Source organism: Peromyscus californicus, unplaced genomic scaffold (assembly GCF_007827085.1).
Source record: "Peromyscus californicus insignis strain IS unplaced genomic scaffold, ASM782708v3 Scaffold_4__1_contigs__length_199733344, whole genome shotgun sequence".
Taxonomy (NCBI): domain Eukaryota; kingdom Metazoa; phylum Chordata; class Mammalia; order Rodentia; family Cricetidae; genus Peromyscus; species Peromyscus californicus.
Window position 1 is genome coordinate 50,439,690 of NW_026294562.1, and position 26,811 is coordinate 50,466,500.

Genomic DNA, 26,811 nt, shown 5'->3' on the forward strand with positions numbered 1-26,811 from the left:
ATTTATGTGTCTTTACATGATCATGAGTAGCTAAATCTCCTTATTTAGCAAAAGCCTCAAATAAAGTGTGAACTGTAGTCTTCACTTCTCAGAGACCTCATTTTGCTAACACATTTTTTTTCAGTTTGCATTTGAAACTTCTTTGTCAATTCAATACCCATGTACATACAATGAATGGAAGATACTCAGGTGTTGTTGGCCTAGTAAATGCTTGGGTTTATTTATTTATAACAGGTCTGATATTCCCACCAAAAGCCAGTACAATGAAGCATTAATTCCCCAGGTAAACACACAATGAGAACATGATTCTGAAATCACATACATGCATGCAGGCATGCACACACGCACACACACACAAATCAGAATTGGACTCTTCCTCCAGTGGGATTCTTGTATAGATTTTCTGGAACATCTCGTTGTTGGTATACTGGTGGTACCAATGGTTGTAGTGACATGGGAGGTGCCGCTGCTGACACAGCAGGATTTGCTGGCAGAACTACCACAACCTGTGAAATGAATCACAATGTCACTGAGTCACCCAGTATATTCAGAGCTTCCTTCTCCTTACCCTACAATGTCACCTTTACCAGTGTCTACACTGTTACTACTGAGTTGAATCCTACATCACCCTGGTTGGTGTCTCAGGCATAGGTCAGGTGTTGCACACATAGGATGCTCATTTTACAGCAGAGTTTCACCAGAGAAGCTGGTGTTTGCAGCACATCTTGGAGCATGAATTTTCCATGTAAATGGCTTAAGATTCAAGGTGTTGTGGAAAATGACAATGGTGTTCTTCCAAACAAGTGTACTCCTGTTGACAGCAGCACATCCATACTGTAACCTGACAGACACAAACAAAGTTCTCCACACCGACAGTGGCCCAGAATGGCAGAAGCGTCATGAGACTTGGGAAAATCCTGTCCTTCACAAACTCAAGTGATGTGGGGCAGTGGTAGAATAAAGAAGATGTACATGCTTAAGCATCACATGCCCCTAGGCCACTGCTTTTGTGGGTTAACACAGGAGGTCAGCAGGAACAGCATCGCTCAGCTCTAGGGAGCAATTGCTAGGTTTCACTGGCTCCTTTCTCTATTTGAAGCCTTGCAGCTTTGAGGACACTCCTGGCATATAATCCTCATGGTCTACTTCCTGGTCTTTTTTTCTCCTCATAAGTCTGTCACTTTCTTATCTCTATGTAACCCTCTTCCTCCTCATGGCTCAAGATCATCTGCATCAGTTCTTGGGGAAAGACAATGGCCATGTGTGCATGAACTGAAAGTTTCTCATAAACAATAGCCCAGTCAACTTCCTGAGCACATTTAATGCAAGACAACAGGGTCTTGAAAGGAGGGATTAGAGTAGAGGAAAAGGAGTTGGATTTGATCAAAGCGCACTATCTACAGTTATGACATTCTCAAACAATAAAGATTAGCATGTGAAAGAAACCAGTACACAGAAGAAGACTGGAAAGACTTTTCCACCTGGGTTTCATCTAAGGAACAGAGCTTGCTAGGTGGGGATGGTTGGCGGTGAATCTGTGAGACACAAACAGAAGAGGCAGGATCTCTCACAGTCCTGTAAAGGGTGCTACATTCTGTGGCTGGAAGCCTTTTGGATTCTTTCTACACCTTACAAACCCAGTTCCATTTTTAGGAATACTTTTCTTTTTCTTAATAAATTGTCTCTATTTCTATTTCTAAGCACAAGTCCCTGGTACAGTCCTTTGCTCTGAAACACACAGATTTGGAATTGTGTAACCTCTGAACTCAGATCCATGGCTTGGCAATCATAAACATATTTTCCCAGGCTCTCTGTGTTTTCTAGATCTTTCTCTCCATCTCCCCTCTGCCTGAAGGCTGCAGATATTTTCAGCTTGTCTGTCCGGTTGTTTTCCCTCCCCCAAAATGTCATAAAAATGTTCCTGAGCTTCCTTCTGAGTCTGGTTCTAAACTCTTTTATTAATGAAGCTAAAAACCCCAAAGGGAACCTCAGTTCCTCTGGTAAGCCTTTGAAGTCTGAGCAGAGGACCCAGCTGATGGTCTTGACTTGAGGAAGGTGAGAGACAATGAAGATGTGTCCTTGTTAGCTGCTAGATTTATGTGACTGATTACAGAGCAATAGAGATCTACTGAACATCATTTAACAAGGACTGATACTTACCTCACTGGAGGTACAACAGGATGCCTTACACCCAAAGGCAGCAATAGACACGGTAATGCAGAATCCTAGCACATTTAAAATGAACATCAAAGCATCCATACCCTAAAAACAGATTCATACAAAGGAATGTGAAGAGTGAGTGGAGATTATAAGTTTGAAATATGTCCTCCCCCTTGACTACCATGCCCAAAGTGGAAAGACCCTAGCCAGGCATTTGGAAATCCAGCTTTTGATATGGCCCAACACTTAGACAACTTCTTGGCCTCCTGAATGTCATTTATTTTTATCAATTTTTTATTATTAAAAATTATCAGGGCTCCAGAATCTGCTATGCTCTGGTGCTAAAAATTTCACATGGAGAAAAATCATAATATTATTCCACATTTGAAGAGAATGGTCTTTCAGGTTGGCTTTCTAACCAAGCCCTGGAATGGGGAGATACGAGTTTTCAGTGGGAAGGAAGGTTGTTTATTAGATAATATAGGCAGACTATCCTGGCCTGTGCAAGGTGTCCAAGTTATTACAACATCTTCACAAGTAGAAGCAAGATGCTGAAGAATCAAAGTCCTAGAGCCTGAGGAGGCTTCAGTACTTGCCTTGAAAACAGAGGACAGAATGATGAGCCGAGGGATGGAGACAGAATGTAGAAACACAAAAGCCAAGAAAATTACCTTTCCCTAAATCTCCCAGGCAGGACAACAGCCCTGTCAACATTTTGATTTTATGCAATTGAGACTCATTTTGAACTTCTGTCATCCTGTAATATATCTGGATTATGCACTCCATTGGTAGTAATCATCACAGCTATGATAACTGATTTGTGTTGAACAGCATATCCCTTAGTATTCAAGGCACTTGACTTTGTCTGATTCTTCACCAGACCACAGGATCAAAATGGAGGAACAAAGGTAGTACGTTTGTTCTGAATTCTCTTGCCTTGTACTGGTGCCTGGAACTGCTGGGTTTGGATATTCTGTCTTTTTCTCTCAGTGATCAGAAATGCTCTCTCTGCTGTGAATTAGTCAATAGATGAGGAGCTTGGCACATGGAAATACTGATTCAGTGGGCCTTGAGAATATATGCATTTGTTGTTTTAATCCTTGCTCCTGCCTCAACAGATCCAGTAGTCTCTGTGTTTCAGGCATTGTGGCAGGCACAAGGGCAGAACAGTGCTGTAGGCCGCAGGAATATATCATAAGAACTCAGCTGGTTATGGCAAAGTCACTACCTGGAGGGATCAGGGAATTCCTCTAGAGGAAGCCAAATTCCAAGGAGCTTTTGGTGTTATTTGGCTTGTTATAATATCAGCTGTCTTCCGGTATGAAAATCATGTGTGCTTTCACAGTTTTTCCAATTGACTTTTCCCTAAGAAGGGCTAACAGTGTAGATTGATCATTCTCTGGACATACACATTCCAGGTATTTGGAGAACAGCCTCAGGAAAGGCTTTCTCTGGAATCAGATATCTCCCTTAGCCACTTTTAAGGACTAACAGTAATCACAGTCCACTTACAAGTCTCCTGACTTAACGTAAATCCCACAAGGAGGCACTGCCTAGGTTAGGAGGATGTTGAGTAATAGCTTTACTCAAATTAGGTTGGACCCTCCTTTCTTACTGCCTTACTAACTTTATAGACCTCTAACTCCTTACCTAACCACTTCTAGGAATATTTAGATAACCTAATGTGCTGACAGCTATGCTCAGCCAGAACCCCAGTTCAAGCCTCCCTGTAATTATCATCATTGGCAGCATCCGGCCAGGTCCATCCCCAGATGGAGGAAAGTACTTTATCAGAGATTACTCAGTACTCTCTAAGAACAGACTTAAGCATCCGGGCTACCTGTTTGAGAAGGCCTGGTGGATGTGCCAATTAAGCTTTACTTCCTCCTTTCCCAAACCTTACCTCTAGTTCTAGATCTCCCTTTAACTATCACCAGAGGCATCTAGCTGTACACAGGTTGCCTAGCGACTGAGTACACTATCCCCCACCCTGCAGAAAAATGATAGATAGCTTGGACAGATAGGAGCCACAGTAAAAAAGAAGGCAGTTTTATTTTCTCCCATTGACCTAGCAATTTATCGATTTTTAACATTTTCTACCAATCACGCTTAAGACTATAGTTGAGCACATAAGATCCATCTTCTTACATATTACCTGAATTTAGCCTTTAGTTAATTCATTTCCCCATTGGTCACTTCCCTTTGTGGTTGCAAATGATAATTAACGGGTATTGCCCCTCTATGGGATTCTCATCAACCCTCTTTTTGACCCTGGAAACCTGGCTTTGCACTGCCAAGAGATTACTGCTTGTAAGTGTATATATACCAGGACTTCCAGGGCACGACAGGACGGAGAAGAGAAAAGAGAATGGAAGAACTAGATGGGTAAGAACTTGAGAGGAACAAACTGAGATAGGGAAGAACTAGATTGAAGGGCTAGAAGAGAGTACTAGAGGAATGAGATGGAAGATGAGGAAGAGCCAGATGGGGAAGAACAAGATGAGGAAGAACAAGATGAGAGAGAAGGAGATGGGAGAGGAGCTGAGATGGGCAAGAACTAGATGGCTGAGAACCTAGGAGGGGCAGAACTAAAAGAAGGAATTAAGATAGAACCTAGAGGGGACAACAGATAAGTGTAGGAGAAATTTGGCAGGAAAGGAGCTAAAACTGAGAGCAGAGTATAAGCTTGTAGAGAGAGAACAGACACAAAATAATAAAGTATATGGACTAAGGAGTTTCGTGTACATAGATTCATTTCTTTTCATCAAAGATTAATTAGCAGCTGGTTGTAGATTCTTCCCGGACCCTAGGAGAGGACTATCCAGGGCCTGGACCCCCATAGTCCCCGATAGAACAGCAAGCAGGAGAGATGGTAGCCTTGTCCTCAGAAATGTGACCATCTAGATAGGTAGATTAAATGTTTCTTTGAGGGTCAGAGAGTGCAGAAGTTAGGTCTGTATGCCTCATATTCTCCCTTACAGATATTTAATCACTCTTATGTGATTCATAAGCAGTCTCACATAACATAATTTAATTTACATAAACAAGAACAGGCTGGGACTGGTAGCTCAACTAAACAACTAAAATCCCAACACAGAGATGAGATGGTGATTTTTAATCCAAGGACAGCCCAGGCCATATAGCAAGACTCCCAAATCCAGAGATATCAAACAAACACACAAACTGAAAACAGCAATATAAACAAAACGAAAGAAAGATTTTCAACATAAGTAGCAGGTGTATATGTGTTTATAATAAACTACTTTAAGATGTAGGGATTGTTATTTTTCTAAGTCACTTTGGCTGGTCATTGGCAATTCCATGTGGCTTATTCTGATGGTTCCAGGTAACAAGTACTATATCTCTTCTTTCTTACAAGGAGCTCACCCTTTTAAATCTGCTTTGTAAAATCATAAGGTATACAATATATCTTTCCTCCCAAGGGGTTTGGAACCCCCCACTATTAGGAACTTGGTTTTATTTTGTATCTCTCTGGAGTGCCAACTCAAGATCTGACATGACATATGGGCCCCTATGTCTGTGAACTAGCCACATTACTGGTTTCCTTTTTACTTAGTTATAGACAGAAGGGAAATAATCTGATGTCACCTGATCCCTAAATAAATAACTGTTCTACTTCCAAATCATCCCTACCTCCCCAATGTGGTTTACAATCAAAGGGTTGATGGTTGATTTTGCGAGAGTCAGTGAACCCTTGCCTCCACTGGGGCATCCCATCAGCGATGAAATACTCACCACAAGAACTCTGATTGTATAAGGAATACGAAATGCACTCGAAAGCACACTAATGAAACCTATTATACTTGTTGCTGCAGCCACCACAGAGCTAGTGGTGTTCAAAGTTATACTGCTGATGACCTAGAAAGAAATAGGAATCAGTTAATTCAGTCGCATTCTTGGTATAGCTCCATCGATATTTGAAATACACCATGACTTTATTAATGCATTTCATCGTCTTTTTGCCAAAAGTAGAATCTGTGTCTTTCCTTATGATGTCTTTACTTCTAAAATCCCATGCCAAAGAAAAAGCTTTGTATTGTTTTTCCTAAGACTAAATTCTCCAGATGATTTTCAAGGGCACAAGATACTCTTCAAATTTCACAGTGAAAATTTCAGTCTTTGACACGTTATCTGGAAAGCCCTGTCTGTCATTTCCCAGCACACTCTGCTACAAACACCTGACTATTCTTATGTGAATGCTGACAGTCACTCATGCCCATCTCCCTCTTGCATAGTTCCTCCTATGCTGTAGATTTGGCTCCACAATTCTCTTCTCATGGTTCAGCACAACGAGTTTTTGTATGAAGTAAAACTACTCAGGAAACTGAAAGTCTGCTGCGCCTCTACTATGAGGTACATTTTACTGGTCAAAGCTGGTTAAAGATGCTAAGGAGGTAGATAGGAGCCCAGGTGTAGCAAGGTCACCTTGATCGTGCTACAGAAGTTGATGTTTACCTATTGCAGGAAGGAAAACTCAAACGCGGCTTTTAGTTAGTGAAATAATTGCTGGACTCTTGGCTGTTGCCTTTTATCAGTTTTATGACAGAAATCCTGCTGTAAATGTCTTTTTAAAATCATTATTTTTTTATATGTACAAATTTTGTCTGCATGTATGTACATGCCTGGTGCCCACATAAATCAGAAGAAGGCTTCAGATCCCCTGGGACTGGAGGTCTGTGAACCATCATGTGGGTGCTTGGAATCAAATCCAGGTCCTCTCTAAGAACAATAAGTGCTCTTATTTGCTGAGCTATCTCTATGGCCGCTGTAATTTTTTTTAAATCTATCATTTTGGATACATTTGTAGAAGCCATTTTAACCTGTCAGTCAATGATGTTATTGCCACTGCAAATATTTGATTTCATTGTCACGGGCTGGATCTGAAGTTTCAAGGTTCATCTGTCTAACCCTACCTGGCATTCCTCCTCCAGAATTCACTGCACCAGGACCAAGATTCTCCCAGCATCTGCCTTGACACAATATCCACTCAGACGTGTTGAGACCTGTTATGAACCTGTAGCTCAGCTACACTTTTGAAAGCAAGATCCTTCTAAAACTCATAGTCTTGCCTTGGCCTTAGGAAAATAGAATCAATCCCCTTTACATTTTAGCAGAATGCATACTTGATAAAATCACTCACATTTTATGGCAAAACAAAACAAACACATACCAGTCCCTTTGTAGTTCTCACTGCTGCTGCAATGGACAAGGACCCGGACAGCATGAACTGGTCATAAGAGGAAAAATTCAGGTTAAAACTTTATACAGTTATAAATCATAGCATGCTGACACTCCCTTCTAACTCAACTAGGTCTATTAAAGTGATCAATTGTCTACAAAGCAGTATTAGTTGTCACACACACACCCTTAGCCACAGCAACAGGGGAATAAGAGGGAGACATTTGAAGAATCAAGGTTTTCTTTTTTAACTATGCAATTATCATCCTACCAAAATTGTTTAAAAGCAATGAATACTAGAACTCCCAGTCTGTATAACAAGATTTTCCCCTCATGACCCTCAAACTGAAGAAGTTAGCCCCCGCCCCCAAAAAACAGACCAGAAATTATTCTTGCTGGAAATATATATTTGAAGCTGTAAATAAAACAATGGCAAAAATTGAATTCTATATTAGACAATCACTAGAATACTGCAGCTCATTTGAGTCTAGCAATGTGGCAATTATTTTCAATTTATTCTAAATGACTGCTGTCAACTTGATTGAATTGACCTCTTTAAACTATTTAGCTAAATATACAGATGTCTGCATTTGCTTTCCAAATTTTGGTTTAGAAGATTTAAAGTTAATCAGAGAATCAGTAGGATCACACCATTGAAACTAAAATCAAGATGTAGTTGTAAGTTTGGGGAGATGGCTGTCAGTCAATTGCTTCCCCTGCAGGCCTGACCCCTTGAGTTTGACCCTCCATCATGAACTATGAGAGTTGGTTGCCAAGATGATAATGAATAGGAAATAAAGATGGATGCTGAAAACCATAGTGAGGAGATGTATGAGATTCTGAGTCCTCATTCATGGACTGAATAGATTTTGAGTATATTCCCCTTTCCTAGTCTCATTTTTTTATTTATAAATGATGATGAAAGCAAATCTCTCAGAAATTGGAGTGATTGGTTGAAGAAGAACATTACATACAAAAACATTTAGTAATAGGCCCAGATTATAATGCGATGAAAGCTATTACTGGTGTTATCGGTAGTATTATTATCATATTAATATTATTATATATTATTATCACATAATCATTGGTATTATTATTGATAGGTAAAGTGCCATGCAACTTTGAAAAGTATGGGAGCTGGTGGCATTCCTCAAATTTTTTGCACTCCTCAAATATTGAACACCTGTTGCAAATAGGAAGGGAAAATTAAAGTATCAGGTTTACAAAACAACTAAATTTTCTCATTCTCAAGGTTATCAATAAATGGAAACCTTACAACACTTGAATGGGATTCTTAGTTGAAAAATAACCAAGTTTATGAACTTTATTTTTCACTTGTCAGCTCATACCAAGAAAATGTTTGATATTTTATACTTAACTGACACTGAACTACAAAACAATCTCTTCAGTTTTACTTAGAGGAAGCTTGTTTAACTTTTAAAAATTCACTGAGAGTTGATTAGGCAGACTCTGTGAATCACCTGCTCGGTTCTGTCTCCTCTCTCTTGCTAACCCCGCCCCCTCGTTTCACTCCTTCTTTGAGGAGCTTCAGAGTTCAGTGATCCCTTCCCAGCTAGAGACATGGGTCTCAGTTTCCCCAAATAAAGATGCAAGCTGGTTGTCCTTGGGCTTAAGAGTATACTTGTAAACTATTTATGAGTAATGAAATAGATACATCAACATGTCCAATTGCTCTCTGATCAAGAGGTGATGACATTCTTGTATCACGGAATAACCAACCCTAGGAATGACTAGCCTCTGGACTCCTGAGGGAATTAGTTGTGCCCATGCTTAAGTAACTCTTGTGGGTGTACAGGACTGCATGCTGTCACAGTATTCTAAATGACATATTAAATAAACAGTCCACCTAGTTTATGTGAATGATATGTTGATAGTGCAACATGAAGAAGGAAAAAAACTGAATAAGGTTTAGATACACTCTTCTCAAACTTATAGACTACTTGAAAGAGTAGAGAGAGGATTCCACCCAAAGTTAGTGGAGTTACTACACAGTGTTATTATCTTCAGTTACATAAGATGATATGTCACTTACCGGGATTGACCCCCAAACTGGGGCCCATATGTACACTGAAAGGATTTGCAGGGAATGTTCTGAATTCATCATTATCACACCCAAGCTGAGGTTTATGAGAGCAATCATAACTTGTACAACCTAGACACAAAAAAGTGAAACATTATCCACCAAAAAATGATGTCCATGCTAAGTACTATCAAACCACTAAGTTCCCTTCATCTCCACCTTTAATATTCACAGATGAATTTTGAAATGTGATTCTCTTGTCAGTAGTCTTCATAAACAGGGGGGATGCACTAACTTGTAAATTTCCCTTGGAATATCTCTCACACACATACACACACATGTATGCACACACATACACATACGCACACACATATTTCAGTAATTTCACACTTGGGAATTTGTGAAGTTCTTCCCAGAGGCACTTTTATGATACCCATTGTGCATCTCTACTACTGTTTTATCCTTTGTCACGTGCTTACACAAGAAAGACTCGGGAATTAGGAAGAAGTTATTCCAGCAAGAAGCCACTTGAAGAAACAAAATTAGATGCAGAGTGAAGAAAATATGAACAGCACACACGATCTTCTTTGGGGACTCGGAGCATGAGGAAGGAATGTGAATACGGTGACCTGAAAATTGGGGGAACTCCCTTAGTAAAGACTAGACAAGATGAAAACTACTTATGAAGTTATGTGGGAGGAAATGAGAACAGTGCATAGAAGGAAATGTGTAGGCTACAGGAAGAGACTGGAAAAGACATTTACATATTTATGTATATATATATATTTCATATGTATGTGTATTTGTAGCAATAATCTTTAAAGATAAAGAAGTTATGGATATGGAAAGGACGGGCAGCATGGGAGGGTGGGTGGAAGAAAGGGTGGAGGGAAAGCTTATAATCCTATTTTAATTAATTTTTTAAAATAAAAAAAGGATAGATCTAAACCAAGTCAACTTCCTGCACTTTAATTTATGGGAACTCCCAAAATAGACAGAAATTTAATCAACAGGAAAAAATAAAAATAGAGTGAAAACCACTGGAATTCAAAACAGTGAATCAATGGATAAAACTTACAAAACCTAGGTTTATTTTCCTTTAGAGATAGATAAAATCAATGACTTTCTAGGCAAAGTAACTGAGAAGACAAGTGATTAATACTCTCAGAAATCATACAGGGGATAGCACTGTGGAAAACCAAAAGAAGAGGCCAACAAATCCAATACACTTAGAGGAATTGCCCGAGAATACACTGTAGCAAATCTCAGAAAAAGAAATAGCCACTATGAATAGTCTTATGTCATATGAAAAGAATTAATGTTGCCTGATAACATTATGATTTTTCCTAACTGATATTTAAAGGAATTCATAAAACACAGAGCACTAAGCTCAGAGTTCACAGCACTGGGGAGTGTCTAACTTTATCTCTCCTTCAGTTTTTCTGTAAATGTAAAACTGCTCTCAACTGATAAATTCTTATTGATATATTTAGATATACAAATTCCCTGTTGACATAAAATGTATATCATGAATAATGACTATTTGAAACAGTTGTCTGCCTAATGGCAGCTACCCAGTGGATGTTAGGTTGGGCTAGTGAGTACCTTCTGCATTTAATGACCTTTAACTTGCCCAGGATGTTATTCTTTTGAAGTTCTCTATTTTTTTTTTAGGCACACTCTTCTGCAGATAGAAGTATGTGGAAAATAGAGGATTTCTCATCTGAGTAGCAGGCAAAAGAAAGGCACTGGAAACGGATAAGAACAGTATGGGTTTATCAACCAGTGGGTAGTCCTGGGCCTGAATCCCAGCAACAACTTGCATAGCTTTTTCTCTGCACTGAAGTACATATGATCATCTTAGATGACCCACAGCTTAGAACAGACCTGAAGTTCCTATATTTTAAGCATAATTAAATTTAAAGTCTGATGTGATAGAATAACATATTCATTTGCAAATGATAGATTTGAAAATCTAATGCCAATGATCTTGAGACGTGTTAATGAATCCTAAGCTAAGTGGGACTGAGTCCTGGTGTTAGCTTTTTTTTTTTGATCATTTAGATATTTACAAAATCACACTCCCCTCAGATCCAAAAACATCTTACCCCTAGGACTTTGGGTTCCCCCTTCAAGAATTTCTCTGTACTCTCTTTCCACAGTTGTGACCTTATAATAGACTTTTTTGAGGGCTGAACATCTCCAGGGATCACCTCTATGATGGTCTGTTCTGTTCCTTGCATGGTTGTCATGGCAGCAGAAACAGTGCTGAAATAAGAACGAAATTTTGGATGAACTTCTGGAAATGACTCAATGCCAGGTTTCTGCTTAAGGGTAAATTCCAAACTAAACCCTCCCATGTTATAATAAAAAAAATCTAGCCTAGATATGTGGTGGTATTTTGTTCCCCAAAATATTGTGCATGCTAATAAACTTATCTGGGGTCAGAGAACAGGACAGCCACAATATTAAACATAGAGGATAGGCAGTGGTAGCACACGCCTTTAATCCTAGCATTCCAGAGGCAGAAATCCCTCTGGATCTCTGTGAGTTAAAGGCCACACTGGAAACAGCCAGGCAGATGGCAGATAGCAGAAAGGTATATAAGACATGAAGACCAGGAACCTGAAGCATTTGACTGGTTAAGGATTTGGCTGGTTAAGCTTTCAGGCTTTCGAGCAGCAGTTCAGCTGAGATTCATTCTGGAAGAGGACTCAGAGGCTTCCAGTCTGAGGAAACAGGATCAGCTGAGGAATTGGCAAGGTGAGGTAGCTGTGGCTTGTTCTGCTTCTCTGATCTTCTAGCATTCACCCCAATAACTGGCCTCAGGTTTCATTTATTAATAAGACCTTCTAAGATTCCTGCTACATAGATAAGCTACAAAAATAGTTTTATTCTCTTAGTAAGAGAAGCTCTTCTATTTCTATTTTCTTAGCCTTATTTTGAATGCTTATATGCTTTCTTTAGATAGCAACAAATATTTTGGACTTCATTTTCAAATCTTGTTGAAGCATTTGTACAAGTTGACTTCATTTTCGGGAGGTTTGACCCCCAACTCACTATCTGCTCCCAAATTCACTCTTCTCACACAGTCTCTGGCTTCCATCAGATACAACATCCCCCCACCCCCTGCTGTTTACTACTCAACCTGCAATGCAAGACAGGATTCAAACACTATTTGGTACTTCCCTTTCACACTCCGGTAGACAAAGATGTTCTTAAGGGAACCCAAGATGAAGGGTGTAATCCATTCCAATGCACAACTTTTTCACTTTTTACAAAGGGCTTCTGCCACGCCTCTCAGAAATACCTTCAGACCTTGATTGTCTATTAACATTTTCCTTGTCTATTAACATTCCCCTCGTGAGTCATTTACTAAAGAGAAATCTGTAGAGTGAGTTTCTTTTTTATTAAATAGAAAATAGAGATACATACACAAAAAGCCTAAATTTCAAGAGTTTGTTAGTAATAGATGATGATAGAGAAATGAAATCTAAGCAGGGAAAAGCCTGGCCTAAGATCCAATAATATGGAGTTCACACCTAGCTCTTTCATTAAAATGTGAATTTCTGATTAAACATTCTCTGGATTACTTTGACAGCACCTGTGAAAGAGTGCATTGGGCACAATTGCTTTCAAGATTGTTTCTGATCTTCACACTGCTAAAAGTCTGCCCAGCTCATGGCCTGTGTGTCTCCTAAATGAAACCAAAGATGCTTGGAGACCTATTTCAGGTCACAGTCCATCTCAGAAGCAGACTATAAGCCTATCAGGCTGGGCACTCAGGCTCCATCCTCTGCATCTCTACCAAATCCTGCATGGATCAGATATTGTCTTAACTAATGGATTGTCAAGATAATATGTAGGAGACAGAGATGAATATTATGGAAGAAGTTTATTAAGAGTGTGTAAAATGGCCAGGCAGTGGTGGCGCAAGCCTTCAATCCCAGCACTCGGGAGGCAGAGGCAGGCAGATCTCTGTGAGTTCGAGGCCAGCCTGGTCTCCAAAGCAAGTTCCAGGAAAGGCGCAAAGCTACACAGAGAAACCCTGTCTGGAAAAACAAAAAAAAAAACAAAACAAACAAACAAAAAAAAAGAGTGTGTATAATGATCAGTCAATAATTTAAATATTGTTTTCAGGTTTTTGATACCCTGGGAATAGAAAGACTAGAAAGCAAAACAACCCCACATAGTGTCCAGATGAGGTCTTTGTCTTTTATTTAAACTTTCTTTTTTAATGTTATTACTTTATTTTTGAGAATTTCATACTTGAGTACTGTATTTACATCATTTCCATCGCACCCTCTCCTCCCTCCAACTTTTCCCATGTTCCCCCACTCCCTTTCACCTTCATGACCTCTTTTTCTTTATTATTGTTACATATGCATATTATTATATATACTCTCTCTCAGACTCTCTCTCTCTCTCTCTATATATATATATATATAAAACAACCTTGGGGTCCATTTAGTGTTGCTCATATGTATATATTTAGGGATAACCAGCTCGATTGTATAACCCAAAAGGGAACTCATTGTTGGAGAAGACTGATTCTGCCTTTTTTAATAGCCAGTAATTGAAGTTCTTCCTCTAAGGATAAACATGGCAAGATATCCACAAGGGTACCATAGTGATAATAGCCAAGAACCGTCAAATTGGCCTTACAGAATACTCAATAGGAGGAAATTCATGCCTGGTACTGTCAACCTAGCCATCTGCCTGTGGCTGGTGAGGTCCTGGACCTGGAGGAAAAAATATTGCTGCCACTTTACCAAGCCTTTGTCTTTTCTTTGTCCTTATTATTTGCATGAAAAACTAACTCCCAAGGCACATTTAAATGTGTACTCAACTCTAATTCAAAATAATAATGTGTGTAGTGAAAGATGATCTCATTTTTCCATCTAGATGTTCTATATTCATCCAGTAAATTAAAAGCCATCATACTGAAAGCCTAGGAAGGCAAAACCCTGCACCTACCTTCTTCCAGCCTGCAATGCCTGCTGTCTGTGTCTGATGAAGGGCAGGCTCTGGGATAGCTCCTCAGAGTCTTTGTTCAGATCCAGTGCCCACCCAACACTCAGCACTCACTCAGCTGAAATTTGCATGCTGCTTCTATGACCTTTCTAAATCATAAAGGCTGTGGTATGAATTTCTGAAAAGCACACCTACTTCCTGCTCTTTCTACAAAAGCTGTTAACTGACTTTCGATTCCTCAACTAGGGTGTGTAAGTTTACTGTGAAATACATTGAAAAAGAGTGGCAAATAGGTTTCTTTTTCACAGAAAACGAGAATGTTTATTGTAATAAGTGTGAAGATTTACTCTTTGTAAAACTCTGACAAAGGAATATAAACAAAATGCTATGATATATAAAATTGTATGACCCATTTTTGTATATTAAAATTAATAAAAAGCAAAATCAAAACTAAATAAAGCAGAAATATCAAAATATAACAAATATACAATTTTAAATACTTAATATACTCAGACTAATGTCATTTAGATGGCTTTTCAAAGTCTATTTGCAAAAATTTACACATTGCTGTCACTGTTTTTCTACAGAATTGTGTATATAGAATTTAAATGTGCTAAGTGTACATGAAACTCCACTTTTGTTGTCAAATAAACATATTTCAAAGTAGAATTGATGTATAGGAATATTGGCAAAGCTCTGTCCCCTGTGGGGATGACAGAACATCTGTGTAATTTTTTCTTGGTTGAAATAATAGCACAGGTATTAAGATCATAAATTTGAAATCTAAACTCACATGGGAATCCCTAAGATTATATCTTTATTAGTGTTTTTCTACTACAATCAGATTGTCAAGAATTCCATGACCTTTTTCTTTGGCTATTTTAATTTTTTTAATCTAAATTTGTTTTTTGCACTTCATCCATCAGTACTGCATTTACATTATTTCCACTCCTTGTATCCCCACCCCAAGTCCTCTCATGTCCCTCCCATGCCCTCTCTAATTATGAATTCTTCAATTATTGTGAAACACACACATTATACACACACACACACACACACATATATATATATATATATAATGTATATATTTATTTATATACATATATATTCTGCTGAGTCCATAGTGAGGGTTTCTCACTTAGATCTGACAATTCAATTCAGATACTAATATAGCTGTATATCTTCTTGGGCCTAGAGGAGAATGAAATTATCGATGTCCTTAATTTTCAGCAGCACTCTGCATTTCCTTTGTGCAACACCTTTTGTTTGTTTGAGATATGGTTTCTCTGTGTTGGAGATTCACCTGCCTCTGCTTCCTGAATGCTGGCATTAAAAGCATGCACCACCACTGCCTGGCAAGTATATACTTTTTTGTTCCTTATTTGAATTTCCACATCAGAGTATCTTATTTTTTCATTCATATGTATGTTATAATTAAAATCTAATTACATCATTTTCCCTTTTTCTCCTCCCAACCTACCCTGTGTACCATCTCTCCAATCTTCTTGCTGCCCTTCATTCTCTCTCTAATTCACTGTCTTTTTTCTTTGATAATTATCTTTATAACACTATAACATAAATATATAAACATAATGTGTCAAGTCCATTTAGTGTTGTTTGTGTGTATATGGCTTCAGGGCTGACCACTTAGTATTGGATAACCAATGAGGGGCTCATCCCTGAGGAAAAGTAATTCTCCCACTGTTGTCAGTATCAGTTGCTGTTAGCTCTTTGTCATGGGTGGTGACTTGGTCCCTTCCCAATCCATGCTGGAATGATGACAGGTGTGACTTCATGTAGTTCTTCAGCAGGCAATCCTAGTTGCTGTGTACTCATGAGTGCTACAGCCTTGTTATGTCTAGAAGACTCTATTTTGTCTCAGTTCTCCTAAACCTCTGGCTTTTAGAGTTTTATTAGGTAATGTCGTGCTTAGTAGGAAGAAGAGGCAGGGGGAGATAAAATTAAGTTGAATCTTATCTACATGCCCCAACATACGCTCACTTGGACATTGGCACACATTGACTTTGCTATGCTGTGGTACATTTTTATGGCATACAAGAGAAGTAGGACAAAAAGAAGCAAAATTCATGTTTCTGTACTTCTTGAAGGAAAAACACATCTCTAAATTGTTTTTAAACAAAATCAAAAACCAAAGTTAGACAAACAGGAAGAACATTAATTACACAAAGTGGTAGACATGTGTAGTCAGTGTGAAAATCTCATGTGATTAAAATCATTTCATCTGTTTATTTTAAAACCTTCTTGGCTTATTTAAAGCACTTTTAGATTTTCTAAAGTATGAATAAACATGGTCAAGTGCTATTTAACTAGTAAATGGACGGTTTATTCCATTCTGATATTCTTATGAAAAGCCAATGGACTGATCAGCCAAGTTCCTGAGGAAACATGAGAATGTCATTCCAAACTTACACACACACACACACACACACACGCACACATCCATATCAGAGTTGAAGTCTTGTGTTTCCCCATGTGTGGTTCTTGAAAAAAAAATCACTGCAGATTTTCTGGAACATTTTTCTCTTGGTGTGCCGGTGGTACCAAACCTCCTTAAAGTGATATAGGACACGCTGTTTCTTTTGTGGGAGGACTTGATGGCGTAATTACCACGACCTGTAAAGTCAATCAGATGTTGTTACATTATTCACAGACCCTCAGGGATTCTCTTCTTTACCCACATATTGTACCATCACCAATGTTCACCCTGTCACTACAAACTGGATCTCACTTCAATCTGAAGGATTTCTCAGGCATCCTTTTGCTGTGGATATCGCTCTGTATAAATAAACACTGATTGGCCAGTAGCCAGACAGGAAGTATAGGTGGAACTAACAGAGAGGAGAATTGAGGGAACAGGAAGGCAGCGGGAGAGACTGCCTGCAGCCACCGCCAGGACAAGGAAGATGTAAGGTAGCAATAAGCCACGAGCCACGTAGCAAAGTATAGATTAATAGAAATGGGCTAAATATAAGAGTAAGAGATAGACAATGGTAGGCCTGAGCTAATGGCCTAGCAGTTTAAATAATATAAGAGTCTGTGTGTTTATTTTATAAGTGGGCTCCGGGACTGGTGGGACTTGGTGGGCTCCAGCTACATCCTTTAGATGAGGCTATATCTAGGACATACATTTAGTTGTAGAATTTTACCCTTTAGAAGCTTCTGGCTGCTATTGAGTCTTAGAGTGGAATAGTATGAGATATAAAGGAGAATGCCAGTGAATTTGTTTAAAATGGTATTTTATAGAAAATACAGAGCTCTTTTCTCAAACTAATTTGCTAGTGCTGATAGCAGCAGGATACATAAATCATGACTTGGTTGCCATATGTCAAGTACTATGATAATCAGACTGGCCCGGAGTGGCAGGAAGAACCCTGAAAGCATGGGCAAATCTCGTTCTTGTTCTGCAAAGTTACATAACATAGAGTTTGATAGGAATAGCTGAAGATCCCAGAGAATATTAGATTTGCATTACATGTTACATGCCATTACACATCTAGACTCAGAGAGCTTGAGGGCAATGCTTTTCAGCTTTACTACTATTATTTAGTTCACAAGAAGCACAGACTTCCATCTAGTAAATACTAAGGTCTGAAAGGTGTGAAGGAATTTGTCTATCCCAAAATGCTTCATCACTCAGTGAAATCACAAAAACTTCAGCACTACCCAAGAAACTTACAACTCTAAGGCCTTAAATTGCAAACCCATCATAAGCTTTGCCATGATCTAGTCCAATGTTCTACTTTAGGCTGAGCCTGTGGCGATGTAGATGTGGTGTTTCTTGGGAGCTCCCAAAAAGAGGAAGGGAAGGATATAGATGAATACCCAGGGATCTCACCATTTTATTATCACTTTATTATTAGCTGTGAGTTCTGTACATCACTGGGCCTGTGGGCAATGAGATTATTCAGCAGCTGTGGGGTTTTACCAGCTTCTAACTCACTCTAGAGTCCTCAATACTTAAAGAACACAATGGTCATACTCTTGTCCTTGCCTACTTCTGTCTCTTCTTCCATTCTCCACTCTGTAAGATCATTTTTCTGAACAGAAGCCAGAAGGATTTGCTACAAATATCAGAGTAAGACAATGCCTAGGTGGATACCAAATGACAGAGAAGTCTTATCCCCAGTGCTTTTTTTATATCCAGGGAAGGCTGCTATGATAAGAGAGTGGAGTAACTCTGGTACCCTCTGTGGACTTCTAAGATGTTTCATCTCTATAGTCACTTCCCACCAAGGCATGTGGGCTTCAGCTGACTCAGTCACTTCAACCTCTCTTCTCCTGAAGTTAAAGAGCCTTTTTTTTGTTGATGCCGATCTGCAGTGTGTTGGAATTTGGCCTGGCTGTGCTCACTACCATGTTGTGCTGACAGCAGGATGACTCTGACTTCTCTCGAGTGAGTATGCTAGGGGCCTCCCAGAATCTCACCTGGTGTTCCCCTAGGCTGTATTAATCAATGCCACTAAGAAGGTCAGGCAGAACTCTTATATTTTTGGTTGTGAGCCTAGCCTTTAACGGCTGAGCCATCTCTCCAGCCCAAGGTTGGATAAAGCACAGGGACAAATAGCCAAATGAATGGAAACACATGAACTATGAACCAATGGCTGAGGGGTCCCCACTGGATCAGGCCCTCCGAATGGGTGAGACAGTTGATTGGCTTGATCTGTTTGGGAGGCATCCAAGCAGTGGGACCAGATCTTGTGCTCATTGCATGAGTTGGCTGTTTGAAACCTGGGGCCTATGCAGGATTGTTTGGCTTGCCTGGGAGGAGGGGACTAGACCTACCTGGACTGAGTCTACCAGGTTGACCTCAGTCTGTGGGGAAGGCTTTGCCCTGGAGGAGATGGGAATGGGGGGGGCGCGTTGGGGGGAAGGTGAGGGGGACGGGAGGGGGGAGAACAAGGGAATCCGTGACCGATATGTAGAACTGAATTGTATTGCAAAATAAATTAAAATAAATTTAAAAAAAAAAAAAAAAGAAGGTCAGGCAGAATAATCAGTTATTTTGAAATGTACATCATGTGGTTTTCACAGTGAGGGAATCTCATTAAATAATGGAGAGAGATGTATAGATGATGAGGGAGACCTGGACTGGAAATAGCTGTACATTGCATATAGTTGGTGATTCTTTCTTTTCCAGAAAAACAATCAGAAGTTTGGGGAAGTTAAATGTATCTCCTGGCATTACAATGAGTTTGCCTGTGCTCAGAATGCCAGAGCTCAGTTGCCTCACTTCGAATCAGGAACACTTTCTCTAGGAATGGCTATCCTCTGACCATCTTAACAATTCTCATCTTTGAATAGAGACGAAATCTATGAAAAACTTAAAAGAAAATTGTATTTATATCTGTAGCTACTTATCCATAGGTAAAGATAGACAGGTGCACATACATTCAGTTCATTCTGAGTAAATTCTAAAATTTGATATATTTTCTTTTTTCTAGAATGTGATTTTCCTGTTTCAGGACTCAAAGAATAAATCCAATGTATCCTTGGAGTTACTTTGTAATCTGAATATGAGAAAGTACTGGCTTTATAAGAATTAAATAGAAATTATATAGCAGAAGATCAGTCTTTAATATAATTTAGAACACCATCTATTGCATGACAGCAATGCTTAAAAATCTTAAAATATGTGTTGGTTATTCAGCAACTATGAAAAATGTGTTGAATGGCTGAGTTCAGTAGCATGCTCTTGATTTTGCTTCAAACAAAGCTCAGACTTTCAAGTTCCAATTTTATGGACTGGTGAAAGAGCCTGAGATATTTCTCAGATAAGTAGCAGAATGTTTCAGAGGTTCATGGTGGGCCAAAGGGGCAACATTTTTTCTTACCCTTGCACTTGACTGAAATAGCTACCCATTTATTCCTGTGATCTAATCTATGTATGTGGCATGGAATTTTATCATATCTATTTTATTCATAAGTGCTATGATGTCTCAAAGGAGACATATGCTATTGTACTCCAAATAAAGTCTTTATGTAATTGCAAATTTCACTTGTATGGTTTTGTTTTTGCTTTGTAGCACACAGTATATCATCAGTAATAGAGATATCAATATAAATTTGCTATATTCCCCACCAAGTACAACCAAAAGTTTCACAGAAAAGCTAAGCAAGAATACTCATCATTTACTAAGAAAGAATCAGCATATCAATTTTTTCTGATTTCAAAATTAGAAAGAATAGTTGTATATTTTTAACGTTTTCCCCGTGCTCATGCACTTGTTTGTTCTGCTCATGCATATTTCTCATATTTCTCTTTCTGTTGCAAATCCTATCTACAAAACTGGAAGAAATGACATCAAGGTAAAAATGTGGATTAAAATGAATCTGAATGGACATTCAATATTTAGCAACATTGGGTAACAGGTAGGATACTTGATTCTGGGATCACCAGAGTTAACACGATAATATTCTTGGCTTCAAGCCATTCATAGTCAAATATGGGAAATGGAGTTAACAGAAAACTTAGGATTGTATTGTACAGGACATTCATTCAATCTTAGTCTAGAATGAAGTCTCTTTTATTCTTCCTACAAAAAGTAGGAAACAGGGAAAGAGGAGGATGAGGGGGTGAGAGGGAGTAAGAGAGGAAGAGATGTAAAGAGACACACAGAGAGAAACAGAAAGACAGAGAAGCAGAGACAGGGAGAGACAGAGAGGGAAAGATCCTTCTTTAAGGCATTTCTCCATTGTCAGTCAAATGTTGCTGACTTCCTGTTTCAGGGAAGATTACCCAGGAACCACCCTTGGTGATTTCATCTTCTGTATCTGTCCTCTACCTAGTTTTATTCTGATAAATGCTTCATTTGCTGGGTTGGAGGTTAATCATCTTTAAAGGTAGAGAAAGAGGATGGAGAAACATCAACACCAACAAATCCATTGCATTTATCATGAGAAGACGTAAGACACTACAGCCAAACACAGCCCCACTAGGTATTAAAGTGGACAAAGGGCAGGTTGTCACATTACACTGTTATGGCAAGCACTGAAGAAGGTAGTAAAGCCACCTTACAATAGCCATGATATGGGCCATGTATAGAGAGGTCCTGCTCACTGGAGGGTATGTCCACATAATGTCAGTTGCCAATAGACCCGTGTCTCCTCAAGCCTGATCTATTTTCATGACACCTAGAATTTACTGTTTCCGTGAAGATTTATAACTGCCAAATGTGAACACTTGAGAATAAAAATGTATTTTGTTGCAGGTGGGGGGGGGGGCGGCGGAAAGCCAATGAAATGTCCATTAAAAGCTTCGTGATTAAGTTGCTTTAAACCGCCCCAAATCATATTATTGTAAGTTTTCTATACAGTCATGGAATAACATGAAATATGGACTGTGTAGCTTAAATGGCATAGGATGCAATGAACCAGGCTGATTATGTGAATTAGTAGAGCTGTGATGTAGGTGTTGTAGTCAGGGAAATCGGAACAAGGAAAAACCCTTGTTGAAACCACACTCTTGTTTTTTTTTTAATTTAATTTAATTTTATTTTACAATATAATTTAATTCTACATATCAGCCATGGATTCCCTTGTTCTCCCCCCTCCCGCCCCCTCCCCTTGCCCCCAGCCCACCCCCCATTCCCATCTCCTCCAGGGCAAAGACTCCCCCGAGGATTGAGATCAACCTGGCAGACTCAGTCCAGGCAGGTTCCGTCCTCTCCTCCCAGGCTGAGTTAAGCATCCCTGCATAAGCCCCAGGTTTCAAACAGCCAACTCATGCACTGAGCACAGGACCTGTTCCCACTGCCTGGATGCCTCCCAAACAGATCAAGCCAATCAACTGTCTCACTTATTCAGAGGGCCTGATCCAGTTGGGAGCCCCTCAGCCATTGGTTCATAGTTCATGTGTTTCCATTCGTTTGGCTAATTGTCCCTGTGTTTTAATCCAACCTTGGTCTCAACAATTCTTGCCCATATAAACCCTCCTCTTTCTCGCTAATTGGACTCCTGGAGCTCCACCCGGGGCCTAGCCATGGATCTCTGTATCCAGTTCCCTCAGTCATTGGATGGGGTTTCTAGCACGACAATTAGGGTGTTTGGCCATCCTATCACTGGAGCAGGTCAGTTTGGGCCGTCTCTTGACCATTGCCAGCAGTCTATTGTGGGGGCATCTTTGTGGATTTCTGTGGGCCTCTCTAGCACTTTGCTTCTTCCTATTCTCATGTGGTCTTCATTTACCATGGTCTCCTATTCCTTGTTCTCCCTCTCTGTTCTTGATCCAGCTGGGATCTCCTACTCCCCCAAACTCTCTTTCCCTCGACCCTTGCCCTTCATTACCCCAACTCACGTCCAGGCTGTTCATGTAGATCTCATCCACTTCTCCGTCATTGGGTGATCCCCGTGTCTTTCTTGGGGTCCTGTTTTCCAGGTAGCCTCCCTGGTGATGTGAGTAGCAGTCCAGTCATCCTTGTTCCACATCTAGTATCCTCCTATGAGTGAGTACATACCATGTTTGTCTTTCTGAGTCTGGGTTACCTCACTCAGGATAATTTTTTCTAGATCCATCCATTTGTCTGCAAACCTCATGATGTCATTGTTTTTCTCTGCTGAGTAGTATTCCATTGTGTATATGTACCACATTTTATTTATCCATTCCTCAGTTGAAGGGCATCTAGGTTGTTTCCAGGTTTTGGCTATTACAAACAATGCTGATATGAACATAGCTGAGCAAGTGCTCTTGTGGTATGATTGAGCATTCCTTGGGTATATGCCCAAGAGTGGTATAGCTGGATCTTGGGGGAGATTAATTCCCAATTTTCTGAGAAAGCGCCATATTGATTTCCAAAGTGGTTGTACAAGTTTGCATTCCCACCAGCAGTGGAGGAGAGTTCCCCTAGCTCCACATCCTCTCCAGCATAAGGTATCTTGAATGTTTTTTATCTTAGCCATTCTGACAGGCGTAAGGTGGTATCTCAGAGTCGTTTTGATTTGCATTTCCCTGAAAATTAGGGATGTTAAGCAATTCCTTAAATGTCTTTTAGCCATTTGAGTTTCCTCTGTTGAGAATTCTCTGTTTAGTTCTATAGCCCATTTCGTAATTGGACTGTTGGGCATTTTGATGTCTAATTTCTTAAGTTCCTTATATATTCTGGATATCAGTCCTCTGTCAGATGTAGGGTTGGTGAAGACCTTTTCCCATTCTGTAGGCTGTCGCTTTGCCTTGTTGACTGTATCTTTGCTCTACAAAAGCTTCTCAGTTTCAAGAGGTCCCATGGATTGATTGTTTCTCTCAGTGTCTGTGCTACTGGTGTTATATTTAGGAAGTGATCTCCTATGCCAAGGCGTTCAAGACTACTTCCTACTTTCTCTTCTAGCAGGTTCAGAGTAGCTAGATTTATGTTGAGGTCTTTGATCCACTTGGATTTAAGTTTTGTGCACGGTGATAGATATGGATCTATTTGCAGCCTTCTACATGTTGATATCCAGTTATGCCAGCACCATTTGTTGAAGATGCTTTCTTTTTTCCATTGTACACTTTTGGCTTCTTTGTCAAAAATTATATGTTCATAGGTGTGCGGATTAATGTCAGGGTCTTCAATTCGATTCCATTGGTCCACATGTCAGTTTTTATGTCAGTATCAAGCTGTTTTTATTACTGTAGCTCTATAGTAGAGCTTGAAGTCAGGGATCATGATGCCTCCAGAGGTTGTTTTATTGTACAGGATTCTTTTGGCTATCCTGGGTTTTTTGTTTTTTCATATGAAGTTGAGTATTATTCTTTCCAGGTGTGTGAAGAATTGTGTTGGTATTTTGATGGGGATTGCATTGAATCTGTAGATTGCCTTTGGTGAAATTGCCATTTTTACTATGTTAGTCCTGCCTATCCATGAGCATGTGAGATCTTTCCATTTTCTGATATCCTCTTCAATTTCTTTTTTCAGGGACTTAAAGTTCTTGTCATATAGGTCCTTCACTTGCTTGGTTAGTGTTACCCCAAGGTATTTTATATCATTAGTGGCTATTGAAAAGGGTGATGTATCCCTGATTTCCTTCTCAGCCTGTTTGTCAATTGTATATAGGAGGGCTACTGATTTTTTTGAGTTTATCTTGTATCCTGCTATGTTGCTGAAGGTGTTTATAAGCTGCATCAGTCCCTTGGTTGAGTCTTTGGGGTCACTCAAGTATACTATCATGTCATCTGCAAATAGGGAAAGCTTGACTTCTTCCTTTCCAATTTGTATCCCCTTAATCTCCTTATGTTGTCTTATTGCTCTGGCTAGAACTTCAAGTACTATATTGAATAAGTATGGGGAGAGTGGACAGCCTTTCCTCATTCCTGATTTTAGTGGAATCACTTTGAGTTTCTCTCCATTTAATTTGGTGTTGGCTGTTGGCTTGCTGTAAATTGCCTTTATTATGTTTAGGTATGTTCCCTGTATTCCTGATTGCTCTAAGACCTTTATCATGAAGGGGTGTTGGATTTTGTCAAATGCCTTTTCTGCATCTAGTGAGATGATCATGTGGTTTTTTTTCTTTGAGTTTGTTTATATGGTGTATTACATTGACGGACGTTCGTATGTTGAACCATCCTTGCATCCCTGGGATGAAGCCTACTTGATCATGGTGGATAATTGTTTTGATGTGTTCTTGGAGTCTGTTTGCCAGTATTTTATTGAGTATTTTTGCATCTTGCATCAATGTTCATGAGGGAGATAGGTCTGTAGTTCTCTCTCTTTGTTGTATCCTTGTTTGGTTTAGGAATCAGCATAACTGTAGCCTCATAGAAGGAGTTTGGTAATGTTCCTTCTGTTTCTATTGTATGGAACAATTTAAAGAGTATTGGTATTAACTCTTCTTTGAAGATCTGGTAGAATTCTGCGCTGAAACCATCTGGTCCTGGGCTTTTTTTGGTTGGAAGACTTTTAATGACGGTTTCTATTTCCTTAGGGGTTATTGGACTATTTAAATAGTTTATCTGGTCTTGATTTAACTTAGGTATGTGGTACTTATCCAGAAAATTATCCATTTCTTTTAGATTTTCTAGTTTTGTGGAGATCTGGTCTTTCTTCTATGAGTATGAATTTTAGCTTTATGCTGGTATTTTAAACATTAACTATTATACAGGTTAATGGGATTCAATGTGATATATCCATACACTGTATGTTGTCTGTGTCTGTCCTGTTGTTACTGTTTGTTGTTGTTGTTAATAAGAGCTAGAGTTACATGGCAAGAGAAACCTCAACTGAGAAAATGTCTATCAGATTGGACTGTGGGCAGGCCTATGGAGCACTTTCTTGATTGACAATTGATGTAAAGGGCCTCTCCCACTGTGGGCAGTGCTACCATTGGTCGGGTGGTTCTGGATATAAGAAAGCAGGTTGAGCAAGCCATGCGGCACAAACTAGTAAGCTGTGTTCTTCCATGGTCTGAGCTTCAATTTCTGCCTCCATTTCCTGCCTTGACTTAACTTCATGATGGCCTACAACTGTAAGTTAAAATAAACCCTTTGCTCCTCAAGGCGCTTTTGGTGATGATATTTATCACAGCAACAGAACCCTAACTAGGACAATATCAATCCACTCTCCTCCCCCCACTCCTCTTTCTCCCAGCCTCCTCCTTCCCAGTCTCTAATTGTTTCATCCTACATTCATTCATCTCATTGGGTCTTTTTTGAACATAATTATTTTTATTGATTCTTTGGAAATTTTACATCATGTACCCCAATCCCACTAATTTCTGCCCTTCACCCTTGTAGTGTCCTCCAAAGGAAAACTAAAAAAGAAATAATAAAAATAGGGCAAAAATACAAAATACAAATAAGAATATTAATGAAAAAAATAAACAAAAAATTAAAAGACAAAAACAAAAAAAAGCAAGCAAACAAACAGAAAACCACATCGCTCCTCCATCTGCCCACTTCTCCATCACCTCTTCGTCTATCTTAGTAGCACTGGGAGCTGCTGTCTGTTACTTATTAAGCAGCACAATGTTATTCATTAAGAATCACTGTTTACTGTGTGAGGAAAGTCACAAGGCACAACAAAACCCACTATAAGGGTTTATTAAGGGGAAGAAATAGAAGGGATGTGCTTAGGCCTATGGAAAGATCATGCAGGAAGAGAGGAAGGGATATGTGGAATCTGCTTTCAAAGATTCTTCCTGCACATGTGTATATGGGCTTATGTAGCTACGCCACACATGAGCAAAGATTACGTGATCACACAGTGCATGGATTACATAGGAACTAAGGCCCTGAGATGACTAAGCTTCTTGCCAGCACATGATCAGTCATGGGGGAGTGGCTAGGAATTCTAACACTGTGTATCACACAGTGTACCCTTTTGTCCAAACAGCTTTACTTGCAAATGTTCATTGTGTAATGTGTTGTTGGTCAGGTTCAAGGCCTCTAGCTTCTGGTATACCATCAATACCGGACCCTAACTGAACTCCTCTCGGATATCCTGCTGTTA

General features: G+C 39.4%; 1 protein-coding gene across 1 annotated transcript; it reads right to left on the bottom strand.

The window, feature by feature from the left end:
• Positions 1-359: 359 nt before the first annotated feature.
• Positions 360-11,643, bottom strand: LOC128123779 (membrane-spanning 4-domains subfamily A member 4D-like). The gene is made up of 6 exons (XM_052760086.1): positions 11,509-11,643; positions 9,413-9,532; positions 7,352-7,408; positions 5,917-6,039; positions 2,161-2,262; positions 360-506 (listed from the first exon to the last, which is right to left on the bottom strand). The coding sequence occupies exons 1-6, from the start codon at positions 11,641-11,643 to the stop codon at positions 360-362; spliced, it is 684 nt and encodes a 227-aa protein (XP_052616046.1).
• Between the last annotated feature and the right edge of the window lie 15,168 nt (positions 11,644-26,811).